The following is a 25,849-nucleotide window of genomic DNA, read 5'->3' as shown; positions in this document are numbered from 1 at the left end:
AGATGAAAATCAAATTTACAGAGCTTCAATTTATCCCTCTTTCTTTCTCTATGTTTCTTCCCTCGCGTTCTATGCTACCTCTCTTTCGCACTGCCCTCTCCTTCCATGTCTCCTCTTTCCTCCCTCTCTCCAGTATGGAGGCGAGCTAAACATTTTCCATGCTCTGTAAAGCTTTTGATTCCCGAGTATGGATGTAACAGCTTCACACAGATTCCAGATTCCTGCCCAGTCTTTGCTTCCAGGCTGATGGTATAAAAGAGACTTTGTCCGGGAATATGATGTCGTGGTGAAACCACTAGATGGAATTTAAAGGGGGATTGCTGAGGGGCAAATGACTTCCATGATTTTCATGGAGGGGGTAACCTTCTAAAATAGAATGATAAAAAGAAAAAAAGCATTTTACATGTTCAAAATCACAGCCTTTTGCAGTGACACACAAAGCGAACCTTCTTTTCCATGGAGTATTGTTTTGGTTTGGCCCAGCCTCATTCTTAAATTTCTCTTGTGTGCTCGGCGTCAATGTCATTTTTCACTGTGTTGGAGTTTTAAATGCCAAGTTCACACAGGGTGTATTGTGACTATCTGCTAACTTTCCCCCTTATCTCAGGGATTTCCTATTCCCAATGTTCCCTTTTTTTCAGTCTTTTTCAGCTTTGTTAATATAAAATGATTTTTAAAAAACATAGTGCCCTTGTGAGCAATACTAGAACGATGATGTATAATCTGCTTATAGTTTACATTCTCTGGTTTCTTTTTACCCCGTCTCAACAAGATAAAGGCATTTTTAAATAAAAGCTTTTTTATTCTGTTATAATACGTTTTTTAGTCACATTAACATCATTACTTGGATTATACGCCTCTTTATGCAGCACAGTTAGATTATGACTGGTGGAAGGCTCCAGGAGAGTACTGTACATAACTTTATGAAAAAAACTATTGTAATACTTTTCTCAAGAGCCCTGAGCTCTGATGCTCCTCCTGGGAGGAATTATGCAAATATAAAATATGCCCTAAAATGTGGATTTTAATCAGGAGAAATGCCATTCACAGGAAGGTTGCATTAGCATTAAGACTACCATTGGCTATGTCTTCATGTAATGCTGAGCCCCTATGATTGAAAGAAGTGAAATACAAAGAGTGAAAGTCTGCTGGGTGTCTTGGGGGGTTGGGGGAGATCTCTCTCTTACTTTGATCAAAACTAAAAGGGGAACTTTAAATATGATCTCTGGGATAGGAATAATAATTACCCCCTAGACAAAATAAAAAAAAAAACAAGTAACAACAAGTAAATGCCTTTATTATTCACCTAAACTCACACTCACAGGCTATTCCATTTCTGAGTCCATGTTACAGAAAAAGGGGTCCTTCTTTGGGTGTCCACATCACTTTCTACAAGACATGGACACTTCTAGTTGGCTGTCCTGTAGTAGGTTTCTCTTAAAATCTGCAGAATTTTTAGCCCTTGGATGGGCATTACCATAATCTGAGATGTTTAAATCAAAATCCTTAAGAGTTTGGAGTACATTTGAGAACCGAAGTGGGGGTTATATATGTTTCTCACACAGTCTAATGGTACATTTTCAGCTCTTACTGTCCTCCTTGTTTTAGAAAAGAAACGTCGTCCTCTTCATGGTTAATTGATGAACTACATCTGTTTACTGCTCAAATTGAAACCAGGCCCCTGTGTCTGAGGAATCGGGGCCAGTGCTAAAACTGATTACTTCCATCACTTCCCGCAGAGAAAGAGACCTTCACTTCCCTCCCAGCTCACCACAACAGCTACTATAAACTCAAGGCTAGATTATTTTTTAAATTCACTTGAAATAAAGCTAAACTACAGTGATTCAAAGTAGCTAATATATTTAAATAATACCCATAACTGGGTATCTGACCTTTTAAGGGTCCAATTTACGGACCCACAAACACTAGGGCTGTAGTATGTCAATTCTTCCTGAAACAAGAACATATGAAAAGCAATGAGCCTTTTTCACACCAATGCTCTGCAGGCTGCATCTTTACTCTGTAGATTCCATTGCATTACAATGCAATGCACCTTTGCACACACAAAGCATATCTTCCTTGCAGTTGGAAGATTTACTTCCTTTACCAGCATCATGATTGGTAATTATTGCTATACAAGCTACAATTAAATAATGCTGATTCCTCGGGTAAGTTTCAGGAAATATTCTCATTGGTTGGCAGTTCTGCCATTAATAGTTAACAGCCAATGGGAATGCCTCCTGATATTAACATTACCAACCAATACCAGTTTTGGGGGTTGGCCCTAGATGCTCACCGTATGTTTTTAGGGCATAATAATTATTTTTTAGGTAGCAGGGTATTCTGGCATGGAAGTGGACCTTCCAAGTAGAAAAATGCATGCCAACTAAAAAGGTTTAAATGAAAGAAAAAATCAGTCTTTACTTCAATGCTTACCCTCCCTCCGACACTGCAAACCCCCTACCCACCATCACCACCATCACCCGCGGAGTTACCGCTTTGCAAACCAACACCAGTCCTCTTGAGGGTTAAAAAGCCCTTTTTCTATCCATTTGCTGAAAGCCCAATTCAACATGGACACAAGCAAAAAGTATAATATATTTAAAGCCACTTAATCTATTGCCAATCAAAGATTCGAAAAGATCAGACAATTTCCCTAAAAAATGCAACATCAAGTGAAAAAATTTCTATGAAAATTAGAGAATCAAAATTACAGTGCCATCCTTGAAAGTCAATTCCAAAGCCCCTGGGCATAGTATTGTCTCCATAATTACTGGGATTAGAAGTAAGTAGGTCAGGGATGACCTATGGGAATGTGGCCCCAATAAAAAAGGTAGTGTAATGTAGGCAACAATGTTTTTAGAGACAGCTAGGGGGTTCTCCCCAGCTATGCTCAGGTGATATGCAATGAATCCAGAATCATCAGGGGTATTCAAACCAGGTTTTCCCAATTGCCTTTCAACTGATTTACAGGAAAATAACATTTACTTGGGACATGTCCCTATAGTTCTTTCTGACCCCCAATATGTGACAATAGCATTTGGGGTTTTCCAATTACCCAAAAAACATATTTTTGAAAAAATTAATTCCTTAATTTCCCCCACCCCTATCTAGTTTCTAATTGCCATGTTACAGTCCGATTCCACAGTGCTTCTGCACAAGACAAGCTTTTTGTACAGTGATTCACCTCACATTTGAGAGGGCTATAGAGGACGGTGCTCAGATCACAACAGTTGGCCTGCATTTTCTGCAAACTCAGATTTGAGGCCATTCACAAAATGAGATTACCAGAGGGATTTAATGGATGGCGTAGCCGACAAAGATGAATGGCAGGGTGAAAGCTAAAGCCACACAGCAGGTCAGCGGCCTCCCGTAAGTACTGTTTTTTTCCTGCATGCTGTAAAAGATTAAATGGGGAAAAATTATTACATTCACTGCACATGCTACAAGGCAGTGCAAAGCGGAAAAAAAATTCACCGATACTTTCCTTTGGCTTAATTTGATTTCTGAGAAATGGATTGAATTGACTATCAGTTTCAAATACAATGAGTGAAATGCGTGAGCTCACCATTGACTTTCAGGGACAGAAATATAAACTGATAATGAGCTGGGGTTGAAACTGATGGTATGGGGAGGGGGAGGAGTTGTTACTTGGTGGGAATTGGGATCCAAAGGGGGTACAAGGGCAGAAACTTATTGGTGGATTGGTGGGGGAACCTGAAGGAGGAGGGAGAGGTATTATTCTGTGCAATGGAAAATTAAAGAGAGAACTGTTTTTTTCTATCCTTAAAAGGCTCAAGTCATTTTTTTGCCCAGCTTTAAAAACCTATTTACATGTTTCCATTTCATTGCTTTGGGTAAGGTATTTGTTATCAAAACCCACATTCCAGGCATTAACCTGTTGCGTTGATTTATCCTAAATAGCACCTCAATATATAAGGATACCCCACCATCTGCCACACATGATTTAGGGATGAAATGCTTTATTAGGTCCAGGAGAATGTAATCAAATTAACTTACTTTATCCTTTGCTCCCTGGGGGTGGTGCAGCTCCTATTCCACCTGATCTTTGGGTTGTGGGTGGGCCGTTGCCCTCCTTCACTGACAACTGGGTATGGTAAGGGATGGCATGATAAGCGATTTTATAGAAGAGGCTGAAGGGAACCTGTCACACAGAAGAAGAGCCTGCAAAAACTGGGGAATATGTTCAGTAGTCTTGCTCTTTACAACCCCTAGACCTAAATGAACATTTAACCTTTGCAGTGCAGGGGTAGCCCCATATTTTTTGTCAGATCTTGGAGTCAGGTTTTAAAGGTTTTTTTTTCTAAAGCTCTTTAGCCTGATGGAATTTATTGATATTAAATGAATTGTCATAGGCAGGGAAATCCAGCCCTGACTAGCATCTGAACCCGTTCTGATATCAAAATTCTACCATATCTGCACAATAGCTTTCAGAAGAACAAGGAGCCAATCAGGCTTTGCTGATGCACATGTTTGGAAGGAGAACATGCTGACAGAAGGATAGAGCTGATAACCTATCAGTGTTCTGTTTTTCCTTATTGGCCCATTGAGCAGGTTGTAGGTAAGCAGGTGACACCACTGTATTTCCTAATTTTTACCTAAGGGCCCCTTCAGACCTGCAGTCTAAAACCATGTAGCTTTCTGCTCCCAGTTACAAAACTGCCTAGGAGAAGCAAAACACACACCACAAGCTACTGCAATGCAAATCTTCAAGCCATGTAGCCAGAAGCGGGATGCCGTGTTTGGGAACTATGCCGTAGCTACATCCTAAAAATATTTCCAAATCTCTCCTATTCACTTGAAGATGTTGAGACCATGGTTGAGCCATCAGTCTGAAATGGCCATAGCAAAGGCCATGAATCACACCTAGTGCTTGACAGAAACAAACTAGCTTGCATATTGTAGGATCTGACTTTGTATTCAGCTTTTTAATTATACATTTGGTGTGAACTCCTACAGGTAATTTGGATCTGGCTAATGCAGTCATGGAAATTTTTATATTCCCCTAAAAACAGAACGAGAACCTTTTTTATATATATTTGGCAGTTGCTGGGAAGGAGTTTTTACACAAATAGAATTTATATACATATTTTTTCCCAGCTTACAAGAGAAATCTTGGCAGGTTCCATGCTGTCATCCTCTCTTATAGTTTCTACTTATTACCGCCTCCGAGACTTCTGCCAAGCTGCACCTCATTTATATAACTCAATGCTTCCTTGTAAGAGACACTCACATAGCTGAGATCTCCTTCAGAGTTCTTGTGCAGCTAATTCAAGAAAATCTAAACGCGCCACATCTAAGCGTTCCATTGAATCTGCATATCAGAGGCATCGGCTCTTAGACATTAAAGAGATCAGCGGTTAATATTCTATCAGATCTAAATTCACAGGAGCTTATGAGAAGATAATGCTGTATGTTGGCCCAGGCCAATTCTGCTTCCGTCTGGTAATTTAATGTTTTAATAAAGAATGGTTACAAATCAGCACTTATCAATATGCATTTTTTTTGGATTGGTCTGAGATGACTATTTAGGATGCTAAAGATGTCTGTTTAGTGACAAGGCATTTAAAGATAAAGTCCATCTTACATATTTAGTCTTGTATGGTTGTACCAGCTTCTCTTCTTGACTGATTTTGCTATCTCCGGTAACACTACACACTGTGAGCTTCTCACATTGTGCATGCAAACTGCAGCACTAATTTCCTAGCTAGATGACATCCAGTATTAACTAGCCCTTGACTGTCCCTGGACCACCACTTTCATTTGTTGGATTTTGTTCTTTTCAGTCTAGATGGCCCAGCATCATGTTGGCACACTATATTGATATGCATGCAAATATAGCTTAGGAATGCCCACTCCTACAGATTGGCATCCACCCATTAGGACATTTTGCACAGTGTGCTGGCACCAAGTGTGTCCTGGAGTCGAAAAAACAGGCAGCAGATGAAGTGGGAAAGCAGGCAGGAGGTGGAGTGCACTGAGCAGGTAGGAGGTAGAATGCAGTGAGCAAGCAGGAGGTGGAGTGGGGGAAGTGGGTAGGAGGTGGAGGGGAATGAGAAGGCGGGAGGCGGTGTGAACTGAGTGGGTAGGAGGTGGAGGAAACTGAGTAGGCAGGAGCTGGAGTGGGTAAAGCGAGTAGGAGGTGGAGTGGACTGAAAAGGCAGGAGGTGGAGTGCACTGAGTGGGAAGCAGGTGGAGCAGACTGAGCAGGCAGGAACTGGAGTGGACTGAGCAAGCAGGAGGTGGAGTGGGGAAAGCGGGTAGGAGGTAGAGTGGACTGGGAAGGCAGGAGGTGGAGTGAACTGAGTGGGAAGGAGGTGGAGCAGACTGAGCAGACAGGAGGTGGAGTGGGGAAAGCAGATAGGAGGTGGGGTGGACTGAGAAGGCAGGAGGTGGAGTGGGGAAAGCGGGTAGGAGGTAGAATGGACTGGGAAGGCAGGAGGTGGAGTGAACTGAGTGGGAAGGATGTGGAGCAGACTGAGCAGGCAGGAGGTGGAGTAGGGAAAGCAGATAGGAGGTGGGGTGGACTGAGAAGGCAGGAGGTGGTGTGAACTGAGCAGACAGGAACTGGAGTGGATTGAGCAGGCAGGAGGTCAAGTGGACTAAGCAGAGGTGGAGTTAAAAGAAAAATCAGACATGAGAGCAGACTGAACAGGCACGAGGTCAAATAACTAGTTGATTTTTCAGTGCTTTTACCTGCAATGATTTTAAATTGGGGACAGGATCTCTTTAGGTACATCATTTTCTGTATTGGTACATGAAGGACACATGCACACTGACCATTGGACTGCATTGGTTTGCCATATGTCTGTGCTGTATTTATATCATTTTTGAATAGGCCCTTTTTAGACCCAGCTTAATTGGGACTTATTAGGAAGCAATGCTCCTACATATCCTACAGGCAGCATTTCATAATATTTCTTCAATGGTACAGTTGTGCACCCATGAAAGTTACAATGCCGCCTGTGATTGGTCTGGTGTCAGCTATGGATCATTTTTAGAACACTGGTGCAAATATTTGTCATTGGTTTGTACTTACCCATACTGCATGGAAAACGAACCAAGGCCACATTACAAATTAAATGCACCAGTGTGTATCGTCTTTGCATTTGCAATAGAGATTCATAATAAAATGACCCACAGCTTGCAAACCAGTACTTTTTAAAAGCCATTATGCATGTGACACAAGCAGGTATTTCATGGTTGCCACCTTGAACCTTTTTTCTTTTTTGTTTATGCACTTTCTCTGGCATAAAAAGAGTTAACATTAAATCAAGCTGGTGGGTAACCCTGCGGCAGTGTTCTCCTGCATGTTCCAACGTGCTGTTCCTCACCTCAAACCGTCTCTCAGCCCCCAAACTGCATGTTTTTTGTGCCAAGTTTCTTAGGCCAGCGCTTTGAAATCACATACAGGCTGTTCCAGGAACCCACAAACACACAGCCAGGAAAGAGCCATTGGTGGCCCATGGAGAAAAATACAGAAGGGCCCCTAACCCTTTCAATGCCATGACAGCATCTCATAAAAGGCTCAGTGGGCACCATGATGTCAGTCTCATTTTACATCTGATTTTATTTTCTTTGTTGTTTTGTTAGAATAGGCTTAACTATTACTTGGCAGAGGGAAGTGATTAGGAGCACAGCTTTGGGACCCTGCTAATAAGTGCTGATAGAAGTGCCATTGTTGGAAAAGGAGGCTTGCAGCTGCAGGCGCACTGTGGCGGTCTGTACTCTGTCACGAGTTGGTATGGGGACAAATAGAGCAAACTCACATGATTAGCTACATGCAAAGATGAGATTACATCTGCAGAGATACCATCCAGTACCGGCCTTGGAAAAGCCGAGGGGGGCTTGTATCACATTTCCTGTTCCTATCTATCTATCTATCTATCTATCTATATATCCCTCTATCTATCTACCTATCTATCTATTCATCTATCTGTTATGAAGCACTAAACCTTTCATCCAACTTTTGTTGAAATAATACCTGACAAACCAACCATGAAGATCCAAGTTTAGGCTACCCTGGTATAGAGTACAAACATTCTGTACCTGTTGCTTTACTTCTTTGTCATCCTTTTTGCCACATGTGCTTTCAGTTTAAAGCTTGTAGGGGGCATTTAAATAAAATGGAAAGGATGCCACACTATATGAAAAATTAAGTTAGTCCTTATAGCCATGAAAAAGAATCATAAGAAACAGCCCCCACAAAAAAGCAGACGGTTAAAGCGTGCCAATTCCATGACAAATTCATCCATTTCTTTAAGTCCCATGTAACACGTATTTGTATTTTCTGTGATGAAAATGCCCTGATGAAGGGGACTGGTGTGCCCCAAAATGTGTTGGCTTTTTTATGATCTTTTTCATGGCAATAAAAACTAACTGAACCTTAGTTAGTCTTTATTTCCTTTAATAGCTGTGCACTCTCTACTTTCACACATTTTGTTTGCAATTCCTAGTCCCTAATGATGAATAAGGAACTTCCTGACTTTAGAAGAAAGAAAGACTTGACCAACTGAGATTCAGTCCTCTTTCTACACCTTGCTCCCTATGACATCAAGTGTTCTTGCAAAAATTGTCTTGTTTCACTGTCACCCAGCTCATCCTGTGTAATGAAGCCAGCACTGAAGAATGTGTATGTAGACAGGAAATGGAGGCAAAATGGTGAAGGAGATCAGGAACACTGGAATGACAAACATCTGCATGCATTTTTCTTAAGGGTAATATCTGTAACAGTTGCATAATTAGTCCCAAAATTACACCCCACCCCGCATGATTAGCATTAAAATAAGGTATATAAATATGTCATCTGTTATTCTTTTTCAAAGTGTGGCTATTGTATTCAACATACATGATCTAAATAATCTACAAATGTAACACTGTACATCTTGTACATAATTTATATTATCTAGCCATAGGAGAGCAGTCCTTAACCATTGCTTTATATGTTTAATTTTTGTGACAACCCAGTTATTTGTTTTGTGATTATTTGGAATGTTGTCACTTCTATTACCATCTGTTCAAATGTTGCTTTTCCTAGACTATCCTTGGAAATGCAACCATAAGACCACTGTCTTGTTGGAGCTTTGTAGTGGCTATTAAATCTTAGGCTACAGTGCATTGAAAATGCTGTTTTTGTGTCCTTCGAGTAGGAAAATGGTATGAGCTTACTAATGTACATGTACTTACTAATGTAATGTGTCAGCACTGGATGACACGGATATAAGTGTCTCTCGAGGGGTTTAATTTACTAACATCCAAAGTGGCCATTAAGGGTGGGAAGATTCGTTGTACGTCAGTTATGATCTCAATCGCTCTACTCCAGGGTCGCCTGTCCATTAGGAGTCACTTTAATATTATAGATTTTATCCATAGCTCACAAGCTAATTGGCCATTTTATCATGAAACAACCTAATGAGTAGGACTCATTGACTTGGAAATTGTTAAGTCTTCTGAATGTTGGCTGTTGTTGGCAAGTCAGTCTTTCCGTAGAACGATTAAGAGTAGAAGTTTAATCTGCTTATAATTGGCCTTCCCTGATACCTCATCAACATAAATCCTGAAAAATACAATTTTTAAACCAAAATCTTTCAGTTTTCATTACTTACCTATTTTTAGACTCCTTTGGCTTATGGGGGCTATGGCTGATGGGAAAGGCCAAGGGGTTTTTCTATATAGTTTACAGAAACATCAAAGCAACCTGCCTTAGAATACCTCTCAATAGCCCCCAAACCAGATGCAAGCAGTGGGTGGCTCTTGGAAAGGAGATATGCAAATAATAAAAATGCCTTGATGGGTGCATGTTAGATGGAAAGAATGGTTGGCATGGTGTCAGTGGTTAGCACTCTGGTCTTTGCAGTGCTGGGTCCCAGGTTTGAATCTCGGCCAGGCCACTATCTGCATGGAGTTTGCACATTCTCCCAGTGCATGCATATGTTTCCCCCAAGCAATCCAGTTTCCTCCCACTTTCCAAAAATATGCAGTTCAGTTAATTGGCTTCCTCCCAAAATTTACCATAGACTGTGATATTGACATATGACTATGATGGGGACATTAGATTGTGAAGGTAAGCTGTCTGGGGCCTTTACAGTGGAAGTGAAATACAGCCACCATTTTAATGTAGACTTATTAAGATTGCAAATTCCTTGAGGCCTCTTACCAAACAGTTGTTACAACAAGTGTTTAAGGATATGCTGAATCAAGTTGCAAATACCAGATATTGAATTTGAAAGCATCAGTATTGTAAGCATCAGTATACGTGGATCCAGCGACCAATATAGCTGATATGAGATTATACTTTTAATTTATCTGAATAGAAGATGACCTATGATTCCATGGTATGAGTTATAGCACTTTGGACTTCACTCTTCCATATTTCATTGTCTGTAGTGTTATGAGAACTTGTATCAAGTCATAGACAAAGCAGTACAACTCTCTGTAGTAAGCAGCCCTAAAACCAGTAATCAGTGCAAGCTTGACTATGGGTTCCATCAACTCCCTTCTTCCAGGCACAAAGAACGGCAGAAATTACAGATGTACACCATGAATTTGTGTCAAGTTTAGAGCAGGTGAACAAGGGTGATCACCTGACAGGCACACTCGTATTTTGCTCCACAGCGGAACAGGCAGAAAGCAGGCAGGCATTTACCTGTTTCGCCAGCAAGTGGACCAAAGTGAATACAAAACAGACATACTCAGACATGTTTCACTCCTAATTGGCCCAAAGTGATTACAGAACAGGAAGACTTTGATGGATGTGTTTCAGCCCCTAGTAGTCTAAAGTGATCACATACCAGACATATTCTAGTGATTATTTGTGTGCTTGTTCATCGATCACCTTAGTTCACCTGGGACAAATATAGTTTTGAGCTTGATATGGATTCATAGTTTGTGACCTTTTATTCTCTCTGCATGAAAGTCAAAAAGAGTTTAAAACCAGACTTTAGTGAATACAGAAAGCAAACTCCTGGCAACCAGTTCCATACACAGAAAACATAGAAGTTCACTGTTTTACCTACCAGGAGTTATATTTTTCTTCCCATCCAGTTCAGAGAATTACACAGCACAGCTCTGTCTGGCGGGGAAGTAGAACTGATTTTATTTACTGCTGTTTCACATTTAATGACAGGTCTCTTACCCAACTCAACCTTAAAAGTGAAAGGAGAAGTAGCATACTGATGAGCTCATGTCCCTCTCAGTTTGCCCTATCCTTGGACCTTGTATTGAAGCTCGCCAGCGTTCATTTACACCATAAGTGGCCCTTTTTTATTTATTTTAAGCTATGATGTTATTAACCTGATTAAACCTTAAGCTTCTTTACTTGTTTTTTTAAGAATAATTGAATACAGGATGTTTGCAACATTTAGTATAATGTAGAGATCACACAAAAGATTAAAATTGAACATTAGCCTTCCTTCAGTCTTGCATAGATGTACCAGCTCCTCTTAGACTGCAATTGCTTACTCTGATTCCACTGCACACTCTAAGCTTCCCATGATGTACATTAGATGCTGCATCAAATCAGATAGAGCCTGTCTCATTTCCTGGCAGGAGGACTCCCATAATCATCTAACCCCTCCTTCCCCAATCTTACTGTGCCTGACCCACCCTTTCACCCTTTTCTTTGAACACCCACTCTTTCAGACAGAGATTTGCCCATCAGGAAGTTTTGCAGAACTCTTCCAAAGAGCCTGCATGCTGCTTGCATTGACAGGGGAACTAGGACAGGGTGGTGTGATGTTTTCAGGAAGCTATGTACAATTTCAACTTTCAAATTTGTTTTGAAACTTTGGCAACTAGGCACCATGCAATGGGGAATATATATTAATTCTGCTGCACAGCAAGGCTGTGAAAAATTATAACAGATGTATTATAGTAAGGATGCACTAATGTATTCCACCTGTAACAGTTTGAAGTAGTATTGGGACTGAAAAAAAAAACCTGACTCTTTCCACATTTTAGGAAACCTCCATCTCATCTTGGAGGTCTATGGAGGATCAATCACTGCCATTGAAAACACAGGACCTGGCAGATTCTCCACCAGAAAATGCTTGGTGAATGTCAGATTCACTGACCTTGATGAATGTATGTCTCATCTGTGGTAATTGTGTCAGACCTATTCAAATGTAGCTCAGTCGGCTGCTCAAAATTGCAGACATGAGGGTCACAAATATACATAAAATCTGATCCATAGACTTTGCAACAGGCAGTCTGATTTGTGTCCCAATCATCCAATAATCTCTGGTTATTGTGCCAGGTACCCCACATTTTATCAATCCTACTTAATCATCTCTTATTTTTGTACAGAATTTGTTTTTATAGGGTAATAATTTATTTACCGGGGACTTTTAGAAGCTAATGATTTCTCAGCATGTATCAATTTTATTGTGATGGCCTTTCTAGTTCAGAATAAATGTTCTCTAAATCATAGTAGAATGTTGCATGACTGATAGATTTGTCACTGCTTGAAATGGATTTTAAACCAGCCACTACAGCCTATTAATAAACTATTACATAAATAGCAGTAGACAAATACACTGTACGCAAAATAAACAAAAGAGTATTGCCAGGAGAGGGTCTTTGGGTGTCACCTAATCAAGATCTTACATTAAGCGCCGTTCCGTCATCAGCCAAACACCTACTGGCTAATGAATGGTACTGAATTATGTATATGTACAATGACTTCTATGAAGGGTCCAACCCCCTAGAGTCATCAACAATACACCAAATGACAACCATCCGATGGACAATCATCGACAATTAAAGCCTTCCACAGACCACCAAACCTGTCAAGCTGACATAAAGAGAAAATCTCCATCTTGATATGTAGATGAGAGTGGGTATGATGCCAAAATTCACTCTTTAGTCAACCTTTCTAAAATTACTTTCCAGTAGCACTCTGTCCCTAAACCAGTTACTCCTCCAGCTATCTGACCAACGATTGCCGGTCAGGTAAGACTTCCTATTCCAGGACCACATTTGATTAAATTGTTCTATACATGTATGTGTAGATCAGCTGAGGAGTGCCTATTTAGGCGCTCTCTTGCACTTCTTGACCCATATATGTAGTGGTGGACTAAAGGGTCCCTATTCAAGAAGAAAACCCAGACCCTACCAAATGACTTACTGCCTAAAGGCAAACACCCAAATCCTTGTGCGTAGAGGAAAAGATGAAAAGTATATTTTACAACACCATAAACTCTCTCTTGGTTAAACTGCGGTCATACAGTGGACACCTTCATTACCTTATTTCCCGTCCAAATGGTTTCCAGTGTGCTGGTAAGGCAAGAAGAGATAAAAATTGACAATAAGATAGAGCCTGATACCACTTGCACATAAGAAACCAGGAATACAGTTAGGTCTTCATGAAGAACAGCTCCTACTTCTCACCTGCCTGCAAAGTAAGCGATATCCAGGAGGACCCACAAAGTCCCGGAGATCCTTGAACAGGGAGACAGTGGTTTAAGAGTTTGAAACATTCACTCCTATTGCCTCTTGCACAAAATGTAGGACCATGACCAAAGGACATGCCATTTTTCTATGCAGTTCACTGTTCTTTACAATTTGCTGTTAAATAACATTGACAGAACTAGTTTGTTTCTTAATATTGCTGAATGTGTGATGATAATGGTGCTCAGTCAGCTCATGGAACCCTTGTATCACATCCTCTTCCACTGTTGAGGTCATGTCAGTAGGAAGCCTGTTTGCAGAATGGAGACATACGAGGGTCTTGAGGGAGGAAACTGGAATGGGGGGAAGGATTTCCAGGAAAAAGTACAGTAAAAGCCTCTCCCTCTGGTTTGTCAATTATTCCCTACATGCAGCACAGGCTCGCCAACTCAGTCTGCTTTTTTTTTTCCTTCTTTGCAGTTCTGTAGGATCCTCAATGCCTCAGTCAAACTCTGTGCAGCGAGACAGGACATAACCACAGCAAACTGAAGAGTAACAAGGGGGAAAGAGACTTCTGAGTGTCATTTCACTTACCATACTGGAATATACCTGGATGCCTTCACGCCAAAGACGCATGACCAAGAAATCAGCTACTTTACCTAAGTTGCAGCTTGGAATGTCCTGCGGCTTTGGATAGCCATCTAAAAACACCTGCAACCAACTAACTTTTTTTTTTTATAAAGAGTCAATTCAAGCCTGTAAATCCAAGGAGATGTATTGCACTGCTGTCCAGATCCATAGGACAGACAACTCCAGAAAATCTAGACAGTGCCTATAGGAGAAGACCTTTTGTCTAGATGGGTCCTCAGTGGGGACGTTGATGTTACCTATCTGGATTATCAGTCTGCACGATGCCATTGAGGTATTTCCTGGAAACAGCACACAGTAATTAAATTCCAGCTAACTCACGGAGGATCATTATGTTTGCTTCAGTGTTCAGACGAAATAATAGTTGAGTATTGTGAGTCATTGCCTGCTGACAAGCAGTAACACTGAAGCAAGACAAACACTCTCTCGAGAAAGGTAAATACTTCTGTTTATGCATAAATAGGAGATACAAAAGATAAATAGAACAAAAGTTTGTGTAATAGCAATTTTATGGAAAGTAGCAGTGGCTTAGTAATGGGCTAGTTATTTATTAGTGACCTCACTTCAGACTTATAGAGTGAGGCAGTAGTAGGAGAAACATGTATCAGAGGCACAGCAACAAGAGTAGTGGATGTTGCATTTGGTGGGTAGGTCCTAAGCCTTGGGATGCTCAGCTTTGGTCCATATTCAAGAATTTTTGTCTCTTCTTATTACAAAGAATAGTAAGGATATACTGAAGTAAATGTGAGACCTCAAAACCATAGACTACTACAATTCAAGATAAGGTATTCTGCCTATACATTTAACAGTTCATCAATATCCTTTTGTTTATGTACCCCATGGGCTTTTTCGGATGTGCTTAGTGGGTGGTTATGAAACACTGATGGCACTGATTTGCTGTCCTTTTCCCTGCTGTGTGGAGAGTGGCACTGATGGACTGTATGATGCCAGCAGAGGGGAGATTACTGGCACATTGTGTGTGTCAACACAGCTGCCCGTACGCCCATACTCCAGCTTTGTAAATGCACACAGTGGGTTGGCAACACCACCGCTGCATAAAAATTAGTAGGAAAGGGTTTTCAGTTTACTACAAGAAGTCCTGTGACTAGCATTACCTCTAGTTAAAAGTTAGTAGATCAAAACTTTCTTCATATAATAGTTTTATAAATTGCTATGGTTGTTGTAATTTGCATGACAGTTGTGTATATATGTTGTGTATATATAGTAGTGTATATATAACCTATCAAGGTTAAAGGTTGAATGGTTTTGGCTCCCAACAACAGTGCCATGCAATTGCACTTTCATCTCTTTGGACACTCAACAAGGAAGATGGTTGGTAAGAAAATATGGCAGAGAAACCAACTATCCACGAAGAAAGTCCTCCTCCAGGTTCTGTCCAGTGCTAGTATTATAACCAAAATCTTTGGCATTTGATCATGTGATCTCTTCTAAAGGGGGGATTGGAGTTTAGATTGGCTGATCTTCCCCTTATGCTAGGATCAAGTGACCAGCTACCTTAAGAGAAGCTTTATTTCAGCACAATTGTTCAGATAGTTTAAGAACTATTCTGGCCTAAAGGGTCACTCCACTGATATGTTGGATACAAATGAAACCTAGGGAGCTAAGTCAACCACAGGCTTTTTATATATCTTGTATTGTCCAATTGCAATATCTCCATGCAATAATCCCTGACTCTTTTCCTGTTCACCTGGAAATTATGGGTGTTACGACGCACTCTTGTAGGCCCCGGATCACATTCTCAATAATATAAAACAAATAAAGTCCAAAAGGTATGGCGAAAACTCCTCATCATAATCACAGCAGGTAAACAGACCTAGGAACTTACTGCAAAGATACCACCCATAGTGTTCTCGAAAAATAAATAGTCTAGTTTTTGAGTTCTTACTAGACAATGACTCCTCTGTTGCATGTAATAAATTCACTTGGCAATCTTTTAGCATATCAGTCCACCTTATGAATCTCTATTGAGGTCTCTAGTGGTAAAATAATGTAAGAGTTGCATTCCCTTACCACAATGTTTTCCCATCATTCCCAAGGGCTGGCAATTGTCCGGTACCCATAGACATTGGATGGTTGTGGTCTGATTTTGCACAAACCAGCAGGATTAGGCCACAGTAGGTGTTTCCACAGGGTACCACAGACCTCATCAGGCAGCATCATTGGGAATAAAACCAAGTTTTAATTGAATTTGTAGCCAATCATAAATGTGTGCAAATCTCGCAACTAAATTGATGTGGTCAGGAACGCCAGAAATAAAAAACTAAATACAAGCTTTAAATTTCGACTCAGTGTTGCCTTCTTTTGTTCTGCAGCACAGCAAGGACAGAGCCTTAGATACTCTTAGCCTGTAAGAAAAAGTCTATAATTTTCAACAACTTGTATTTGATTAGCTTTCAGAGGTTCCAGATGGTATTAATGTGTAGGTTTGAGAGTATGAACAAATGGTTGGAACATCCATCAAGGCCAGATCTCAGTTTTCAGGAAGAACACAAAGACCTAGGACAATATCAAGTTATATTGCAAAAAGGTGTCAGGTGATTATTTAAAAAAAAAATCCCTGTGGCTTTGGCTGTGCTTGGAAAAATACACATGGGAGAGACAATAAGGACAAAATAAAAATGTAGATGAGACTGTATAAAAACATGAAAAAGAATAGCAAAAATAGTATAGTTTATAGACTGTTATGCCTATAATATGCTGTACTAAATGTTCTTTCTCTCATTCTACCTATAAACAAATCCTACCTCTAATCCCAACACGCTTCTATCATCCCTTTTACAAACACTTAAACTTACCTTCCTTACAAACTCTTTCTGTAACCCAATCAATAACTTTACCGGTAACATTCTATACAGCCCTCCTAAAGTCACCTTAATTGGTGGCCAGTGGAATAATGCCTTTGGAGTGCCATCTAGAATAGCATCTTTATAGACAACTAAAAATTTCTTTAGAGCCACGTAGCTGGTTCTTCCAAGTAATGTTGATCCAGGCTCCTATGTAGGCAGCATTAAATTGGAGGTCAGTCAGCCACAGTTAAGGGAACTTTTTGAAACCCTATCACAAACTCTCCCTGTAACCCAGGGAAAATGACCCTCCTAAAAAAGAAGAAGTTGGTATAACCTCAAAAGTGTTGAGTTATGTATAATTGTGCATGGTTTTAAAAGGGGATGTCCAACAAGCTCACATGGGTGTGATGGTCAGGTGTCCTGTACACACACTCTTGGCAATACAAAAGTGTATCTTAATCTATAGCACAAATTGAAGATATCTTCATATTTTCACCAGGGTTGGCCTTACTTGTACATTTTATACTGAAAGACTTGTTTTTCTGAAGGTGACTATATTTGCCATTCTTACCTGTAGGGCTTTTCTCAACCAAGGATTCACGGAACCTAAGGGTTCCTCCAAATGATGCTAAAAGTTCCATGAGCAATTTGCTCCACTCAGGTTAGATTAAGTGATATCAATGATGTTTATGGTTACCAGTAGGCTGACATTCATCCCAATGACCAGCAATGTAAGAGACATTCTTACCCCTGACCACCACTAATTTACTGTGAGCTTTGGATAGTAATTATAGAAGGGGTTCCCTAAAGACCTGAAAGTTTTTTCAAGGGTTCCCCCATGGTAAAAAGCTTGAGAAAGTCTGCACTAGGGGAACTCAGAGCTGAGCAGATCTAAACAAGGATAGAAACATTATTACCTTCCATAGTTCAACAGGAGCATAAAGCCTAACATGAGCATAAAGCACTGAGCATATGAGGAAAAAGTAAATTACTTTACAAACTTTCATGGGTGTCCTTGATGCCATTGTAGAGTCTCTTCTTTACTTTTTGTTTCTGTGACAGATTTACAGAAGTACAGAAAAAAGGGACTAACCATTGTTCCATTTTATTGACCTTTTTGAAGTCAAGTTCCCAAATGGAGGTTCTTTGCTTTCCCTACTCTGTCTAAAAACATTTAGAGTTGGGACATAACCCAAAAAAACAACAATATCATGCTTTATTAGACTAGGGTTGTTCTATATCTAGAAGAAAACTGGAATACCCCTGCATGTATAAATAACCCTGTAGGTATTTTCTAAAAGACCATTCCTTAATAGCTCAGAAAGATATATATAGAGACACAAACAAACAAATATTATGTGCTGGTGCAGAGAGCAGAGGTGTTTGGAGGGACCCAACCGCTACAAAAAACTAAAAGAAAGGGTGGAAACAAGACCAGTCACTCTGCACAAAAAGAATGCAACAATGACTGGTCTTTGTTACAGGAAGCAGCAGAACAAAGGTAAATGTTCACACTGTACGGATCTGGAACAAATACACAAAGTACATCAAGACTGAATAAAAATGCCTCTTATTTTTATTCATTTTTTATTATTCCAAGTATCATTTTTCACATAATTATAATCACTTATGCTTGAAATCCCAGGGACACCAATCTTATCCTTTCTTTCAGTATGTTTTATGAGGTATTGCCACCTAATCAGCGGATTCCATTGTATCCACTCAGGATTTATATGACACCCTTTAATTCTGTTTTCTGTTGATAATAAATGTATTTGTGTAGCAAAATGCCCCTTTCTCTGTTTTTATACTCAGATATAAAGGAAATGGATCTTATTGAAGAGATATCTCACATTGGCAGGATACTGATAAAATGACCCATTAAGCTTCAGTTATAATAGGAAAGTGTATTAGTGTAAGTTTATTTTCAGTTGACACAGATTTTGAGTTATTATTGCAGCATTTATTTTTGGTGTGTCTTCAAAGTTTTTTTGTAAGGCTTGGCCTTCCCTAATTTTGTAATTGTAGAGATCTGTTCATCAGCCAATGGAGGATGGCTAAATAATCAACTGCAATGAAGCTGCTTAAAGTTGAAGTTTAGAAGAACAATTACATATTTGATGCAGTTCCTCAATAGAATGAACATGGACAATTCTGTTTTTATGAGTATCCATGTTGCAAAGTTTTATTACCAATTCATCCTGCCACTAGATCTGTTTTTTCCATTTCCTTTAACAGGATGAGCTGGTCGGCAAAAATATGTGCATTTATTGTGTTTGCTACTTCCCTTGACCTAAAGCTAACATATCTATATTTTGACCTCTTTCGAGCTTGCTGTCAAAAAGTGCTGTTGCTCCCATTTGCTTTTATTCAACTACTATGTGGTTTTTCAGTGTGTCATTTGCAGCATTTGACAAATACTTTGCAGTGCAATTGAGTTTGTATAAGTTCAGTTGAGGTTAAGATATCCAAACTAACATCCAGTGCAGCTTTAGCTATATGCAAAGTCATTTGGAAGCATGGTTAAGCCTGCAGTAGAATGCTATAGTCAACTGCAAGTCTGAAATGACCCTTACTGAAACCCAATGGTTACCGTTTTCTCTGTTTCTACCAATGGCCATCACATATTTGGTGGGGGGGAGCAGGTGGTTTATTTAGGTGAGGGGAAGGGGCAAACTTAATAACTGCATTTGTGTTTGAAAAGTCAAAAATACAACCCTAAAGGGAACAATACTACTCTGGCATGGAAATGTGGAGGTTGGGATTTGTTCAGCCTTTTATACCAACTACTTATAGCTAAACCATTTCATGTTCTTATTTTCCAGGGAAATGCCCTGAACTATTAAGGAACACCAAAGCAAGAACATTTACAACCCTCCTTGTTGTGAGAAAAGCAATTTGGTTTAAAAGCCCCATTTTTACTCCTATGGTTATCCTCATGTGAGTTTGACAGATGGAGTCCCTCTGTAAATCAACAACTTGGCTGCGGGATGAGCTGGACTCTCCTGCTCAGAATGTTCGTATTCTGGACTGTCGTAGCCGGGAACTTTATGACTCTTCTCATGTAGAGAAGGCTCTCCATGTGGCACTGCCTGGCCTGATGCTTCGAAGACTACGCAAAGGAAACCTTACTGCCCACTCCCTTCTCCCAGGATCTCCTCCAGCATCAAGAGGAGTGGCTCTTCTGTATGATGAGTGCACCTCCAGCTTCCCAACACGTGTTGGGGTTCAGTCAGAAGAACAGGAATCGATTCTTGTGACTCTGCTACAGAAGCTTAGAAAGGAAGGGTGCCAAGCCTACTACTTGCAAGGTAAATTACATCTTTAAAATTTTTAAAAAGTTCATTGAAATATTTTTGCTGCAAGAAAACAAAATCAAAACAATTTCATTTTTAAAGTTGATGTTGGTATAAATGAGATCATTATCTGTTTTTGGAAAGTCTCAATACTTTTAGCTCAGGATCCTGTGAATGCTAACTCTTTGAATGTCAGGAAAGTTCCCCTTTTTTCATATGTGCAGTTTAAATTAAAAATTTGCATGATCATGTTGCTCATGATCATGAAGATCTTTTGGTCAGGCAACTGGGGTAACAAAGCATCTTAAATAGTATTGTTCATGCAGAATAATGAGTCCAGGCTGAATTAAGAACAGAACAGATTAAACTGTAATTTTGGATGTTTCCTTGGAAAACAAAAAGCATTCCATTCTCAAGCTTCCATTCCAAAGCTACGTACATACGTCAAATTTTTCTCGCCTGATAATCGGCATCGGACAGATATCGGGCGAGGATCTGGCGTGTGTACAGCCCAGGTCGTTCATCGTCCGTGGATCCGTCCTGGCGGATCCACGGACAATGAACGATGAGCGATCCTAATGCAAGGGAAGGGGGAGAGCGCACAGCAGGGTGCCGCTCCGTCGCTCTCCCCCTCCCCTCTCCATAGAGCAGAACGGTGCTGTATGTACAGCACTCGTTCATGGATCTTGCGGTTGTTATCATTGGAAAGGATCGTGGAAGATCCTTTCCAACGACAAGAATTGCACGTGTGTATGCGGCTTAACTTTCTTCCTGCTCTCTTATTTCTTGGGGGGGCAGGGCAATCACCCTGCATTTCCCCACCGGGGTAATTTAGGTCCAATGTTTGCTGCAGAAATCACTCCTACTTACAATCAGAAAACCACAGACCATGGCCATACAGCCTAATATGAACATTGTCTGGTAATTTTTCTTGCAGTTTTCCTAGATTCTGGACATTTGCACACACCTTTATTGTTTAGTGATAAATACAGCCCAGGTTGCAAGTCTTGTTTTGCTAAAAGAGATAAAACAAGCAATAAATGTAATTTAACCTGTGTATACTTGTTTAATTGCAATCCATTTATCAAAATTGCATAGAAACTATAATTTTAATGAAAGTGATTTTAATAATGTTTCATGATATATGTTTTTCTCATAGCCTGTTCAAATCATAAATACATTTTATGCAAAAGTATATATTGTAGATATTATACTATAGGAACCGAAAGAGGGCATCAAAAATGTCGTAAATTCACCAGAACAAGAATAGAGGGGGGAACATTTTTCTTGCACAATTGCAGAAAGAGAAACTACATTACAGCACTGATATCCCACAAAAAAACTTTTGGAAAACTGTTCCACACTCAAATCCTTAAAAAAAACTTTTTGCATTAAGATGCCTGCTTAAGTTTTACAACTTGGTTTTCTGCCTCCTCTACACCCAGCTACTTATATGGGTTACTTTTAAAACACAGTTTGGTTTTAATGAGCTGGATTAAAAAGCATGGGTAAGTATATTCAGTGCCTGGGGTTCATAGAAAGGGATGGTATGTATCCCATTAACCAGCTTTACTCAGCATTTTCATATGGAATCTGCTGACCCCATTTTGTACCTGCCAAAATGTTCCCCAGTGGTTACAGACAATATGGCTTGCAATTTTTAGGGACAAAGAGTGGGGTCAAGTGCTTTGCTGCCTGTGTCATCTAATTTACCTTCCTCTGATTTTCTAAAAGGACAGTTGATATCCACAATCATAATTAAAGCATAGTTAGCAATACCAGAACTTTGGTGTATGAGGCCTCTCCCATGCAATATTGCTATTGTCCCCATTCACCACAGCATGCATATTTTTCATATCCAAGGGCCTAAATGCATGATTCTGCTCTAAAAATAGATAAGGGGTACACAGTCTTGGGAATACCGTTAGGTGGTGCCTTCAGAGGAAGCCCATCCATAAATAATAAAAGGATCCCTCTTGCATTCTGTATCTAGGACAAGGTTTTACCCTACTGAATATTTTTTCTTTTTTGTTTGTGTGATTATAAGTGTAAAGCACTTACCTTGAATTATGTCCTCCCATTTTCCTGTCAAGTCTCTAACATCCACACTAGATAATTGCAGTACAAAGCAAACACAAAAAGCATTTATTGAAGCTTCCTGCCAATGATCAGACCTTCACTTGAGACTTATGAGAACACCGGCTATTTATAGCAGATCCTAAAATCAGCCGTCACAAGTTCACTTATTGCTTTTGTTGCCTGGATCAAAGTGTGTTGTAAAACATCGTGTTTAATTTTGCAGTTACTAGAAATGATCCAATAAATGAACAACATTCTGTGACTCTGCTATCATTTGGGGAGTAGGGTCAAGTAAGTCCATTCACTAAAAAGTATTTGTTTTATGTCTTTTTTTTGGCAGTACGGTATTTTTTCTTCCAATATGTTAGGACGAAAACTGGAACAAATGCTGTTCCTGGCCTTGATCCACATCTGATCAATCAAGCCTTACTATAATAATATTTGGACAAAAGAGAGAGCAACTAGAGAATGATTGAAACAAAGAAGATTTCCCAAATGTACATATTTAAAACTTATATTCCACTCAGTCTATTTAGAAATGAGCAAGGGGGTAGTTGTGGGTTGTTGTAGTGTGGTGGTGACTTGTGGAGCAAAGGGTTGTTTCTTTGACCTCTTAGAAAAGTTAAAAAAGCATTGTGTGGCCAGTTTGGGTTTTCCTCATCCCATGGTAATATGGCCTCATGCTTTCCTCAGTGTGTTCCTGTATGTAGAGGAAGTGGATTTCTAGCTATCTTGATGGCCTTTGCCATTGAATAGACACCAGTGAATATGTTTCATAAAATCAATTGTGTGAACTACCCTAGCTCATGTCACACCATAAAAATATCTGTCTAATCTAATGCAAGCAATTACGAGGACAATTGTAAAAAGCCGAAAGTGAGACTGAGTGTGCAGAATAGGTTTAGGTTTTGGGAGAAGCAGACCAGGTTTGACCAGATCTGGTGACTTTCTTGGATGAGCAACAGTTATATGTCCTCCAGCAAGGCCTTGGCCGAGATCTGGAGTTTACTTCATTAACTGGAGATACACTAGCAGAATGGCGATGAGCCCATAGACTAGAAAGAACGTTTTCCAAGTAGGACTGAAGGGGTGTATCATTGGAACATGTGGTGTGCATCTGCTGCTGTCATTTACTGCTAAGGAAAAGCATCTAAAATGCTGGTAAGATGATTTTACTCTGCCATTGTATAACTCTTACCAAATACAAAAGTCTCACTCTCCCTTGCCTCCGACTACATATACAGGTGTTCTGTCCCAGGGAGACAAAATCACGGATGCTCTAAATTAGAAAGTTATTGGCAGTTTTTTTGAAAAAGAGATATTTTTATCTTTTTTTGTTTACGTCCCTTCCCCTATAGGTCCATGGCTAGTGCAGCAGAAATAATGTGCTTTCATATGTGGTGCTTTCTGGGATACCCAAGTTTTTTCTTGGGCACTTGTCACCAAAGAAGGTTGCCTTCTATGGCAACTTTTACAAAACTCCCAGCCACATCGCTGTTTATGTGCAAGATTTTTGGTAGGTCATCACGGAGACCTGCAGATTCGAGAAAGAAAAATGGCGACCTACGGAAAAAAGTGTAATAGAAAAGGACAACGCTGGAATCACTTGGGTTCCAGAAAATCACCAAAGGTAAGTGGGGCCTGGAAAAGCAATAACTACAAAAAAAGAAGTAAAGCACAAATGAAAAAAAACTGCAGAATTTCATAACACAATATTTACCCATTCATTTGTGAAAATGTTGGAAAGATAATTACTTTCCTCAGAAGGCACAAGGGTAAATTGCCATTTTTTTAAACCTAATTGTGATTTTACAGTGTCTTTGGAACTTTATTTGATACATACTTGTTCTTTGCTTTCAAATCAGTCTTAATAATAACCAATATTGAAGCCATTTTTGCTTAATCTTCATTAGGTAATCTCTTCTTTCATGCCTTAAAAGAATGATTAGAAAATAAATTAATTAAATTAATACATTACACACCACAGCAACATAAAGAATGATAAGAAAAATGGAATGAGAGTATGTACATGGCAACTAGACTACTGGTGATGTTAGCCTCCACAGTTTGCAAGTTTCTAGCTTCTGATGAAGAGCCTGCTTTTTGTTGCTCAGGGCTCCAGGACCATGATTCCATTGTCTTCTACTTCTATAGAATTATTGTAAGAACCTCCTCTCAAATAGGTTAACTGCACAGACTGCAAACTGTTTATATAACGGTGTCAAATCAAATGAAAATTCTTGAAAAATTAGACCTGTAATATATGAAAGTTCATATATTACAGGTCAAGCTGAAAGGTCAACCTTTTTAAGGTGGTTCTGTGTATACCTTTTGGGGATGCAGTTGTCCTCCTTGGCAAACAGAAGATCTATGCATTTTTGTGGAAATGGCTTTGTTTGCAAAACCTCCAAATGGGTATAGCTGAATATAGATAGAACAAAGCGCAAGGATGCCTCTATGGGGCTGATTTATCATGCTAATGCACGTAAGCTCGCCGTGTGAAAATACGCGCTGCTGTCTGTGGTGTATTCATGCGAGCCAGGGCCAAGTACTAGTGCAGTCCCCTGCCGGCTTACAGCATTTATAAATAAGCAGTGGGGTTGAGAATACGCTAATTAAGGCGATTTATTTAAAGCTGTGCGATTCAGGAGGATATGTTAAGCTATGTCAATGGTGAGGTCATAGCAATTAATTAGCGCACACCTGGTCCCTGTTCTGTGCGCATCTACAGTCCATTACAGGTCAATTGGAATCTTTAGTGCTTGAACTCTGTTTTAGTAAGTGCTACCTTTTTTTTACATTATACTAATTCACATAATTGCTTCATCTATACTTTGATTTGTTGCTGTTGTTGTTTTAAAACTTTGCTACTTTTTTGTTTGGTTGCAACACTGCAAACTAATTTATATCAAGCTGTATATATATTAATTTTTACTTAATATTATGTCATTACAAAATAGTATGAATGTAAAAAAATGTCACCAAGCATTTTGGATCTGTTTCATTCTGTTTGATTTCATTCCAGTTTGGCTTTAGAGAAATCAAATATTTGAAAAAAAAATTGCTGCTAAAGATGTAATAATACATGTATTAAGGAACATTTAGTGATTTCATTTGTGTGTGCATGTCAAAATAGATTGAAATGTATATAAATACATATGTATTTTCATTATTACTATTTTAACTGGACTGGGATTATTCAGGTTTGCTTGGATGGTATGCATTTATGTGACTTTGTAATCCTCATTATTGTTAGCTTCATGGTTTGCATGGTTTCCACTCCAAACTGGTACTTGACCCCCCTCTTTGCCTTTGTCCCATTCTCAAAGTCACATTGTCACATATTGAAATTTGAATGTATTTTGTACATAGTCCTTTTATATATAAAATGTCATGGTTTTTATTTCTTTTATTTTTTATAGTCTGACATTTGCTGAATAAGCTGATTTGCTGCCACTATTGTACACAACTCCTGTGTTCATTTGTAGTTGTGTTATCGGTTTGTTGTCATTGTGCTGTGCTGCCTGATCTTAGCACTATTGTATACAAACACACTTCCACTTGCTGTACAAACTGGTTGTGAATTAGTTGTCCAGCTGAGTTGCATACTCA

At 39.5% G+C, this 25,849-nt stretch overlaps 1 protein-coding gene across 2 annotated transcripts in view; it reads left to right on the top strand.

Annotated features, from left to right (window-relative positions):
- Positions 1-25,849, top strand: part of DUSP9 (dual specificity phosphatase 9) — a 49,688-nt gene that overhangs the window by 5,029 nt on the left and 18,810 nt on the right. Inside the window, exons 2-3 of one of the 2 annotated variants that reach the window (XM_072429566.1) lie at positions 13,888-14,490; positions 19,688-20,173. In XM_072429566.1, coding sequence (XP_072285667.1) covers positions 19,816-20,173 — 358 coding nt within the window. In that variant the 5' untranslated portion in view covers positions 13,888-14,490; positions 19,688-19,815. The remainder of the gene's footprint in view (positions 1-13,887; positions 14,491-19,687; positions 20,174-25,849) is intronic. The other variant, XM_072429567.1, reaches the window with a different exon arrangement.

The sequence above is a fragment of the Pyxicephalus adspersus genome, chromosome Z (assembly GCF_032062135.1).
Source record: "Pyxicephalus adspersus chromosome Z, UCB_Pads_2.0, whole genome shotgun sequence".
Lineage (NCBI taxonomy): Eukaryota > Metazoa > Chordata > Amphibia > Anura > Pyxicephalidae > Pyxicephalus > Pyxicephalus adspersus.
This window is presented reverse-complemented; position numbering and strand designations above follow the sequence as displayed.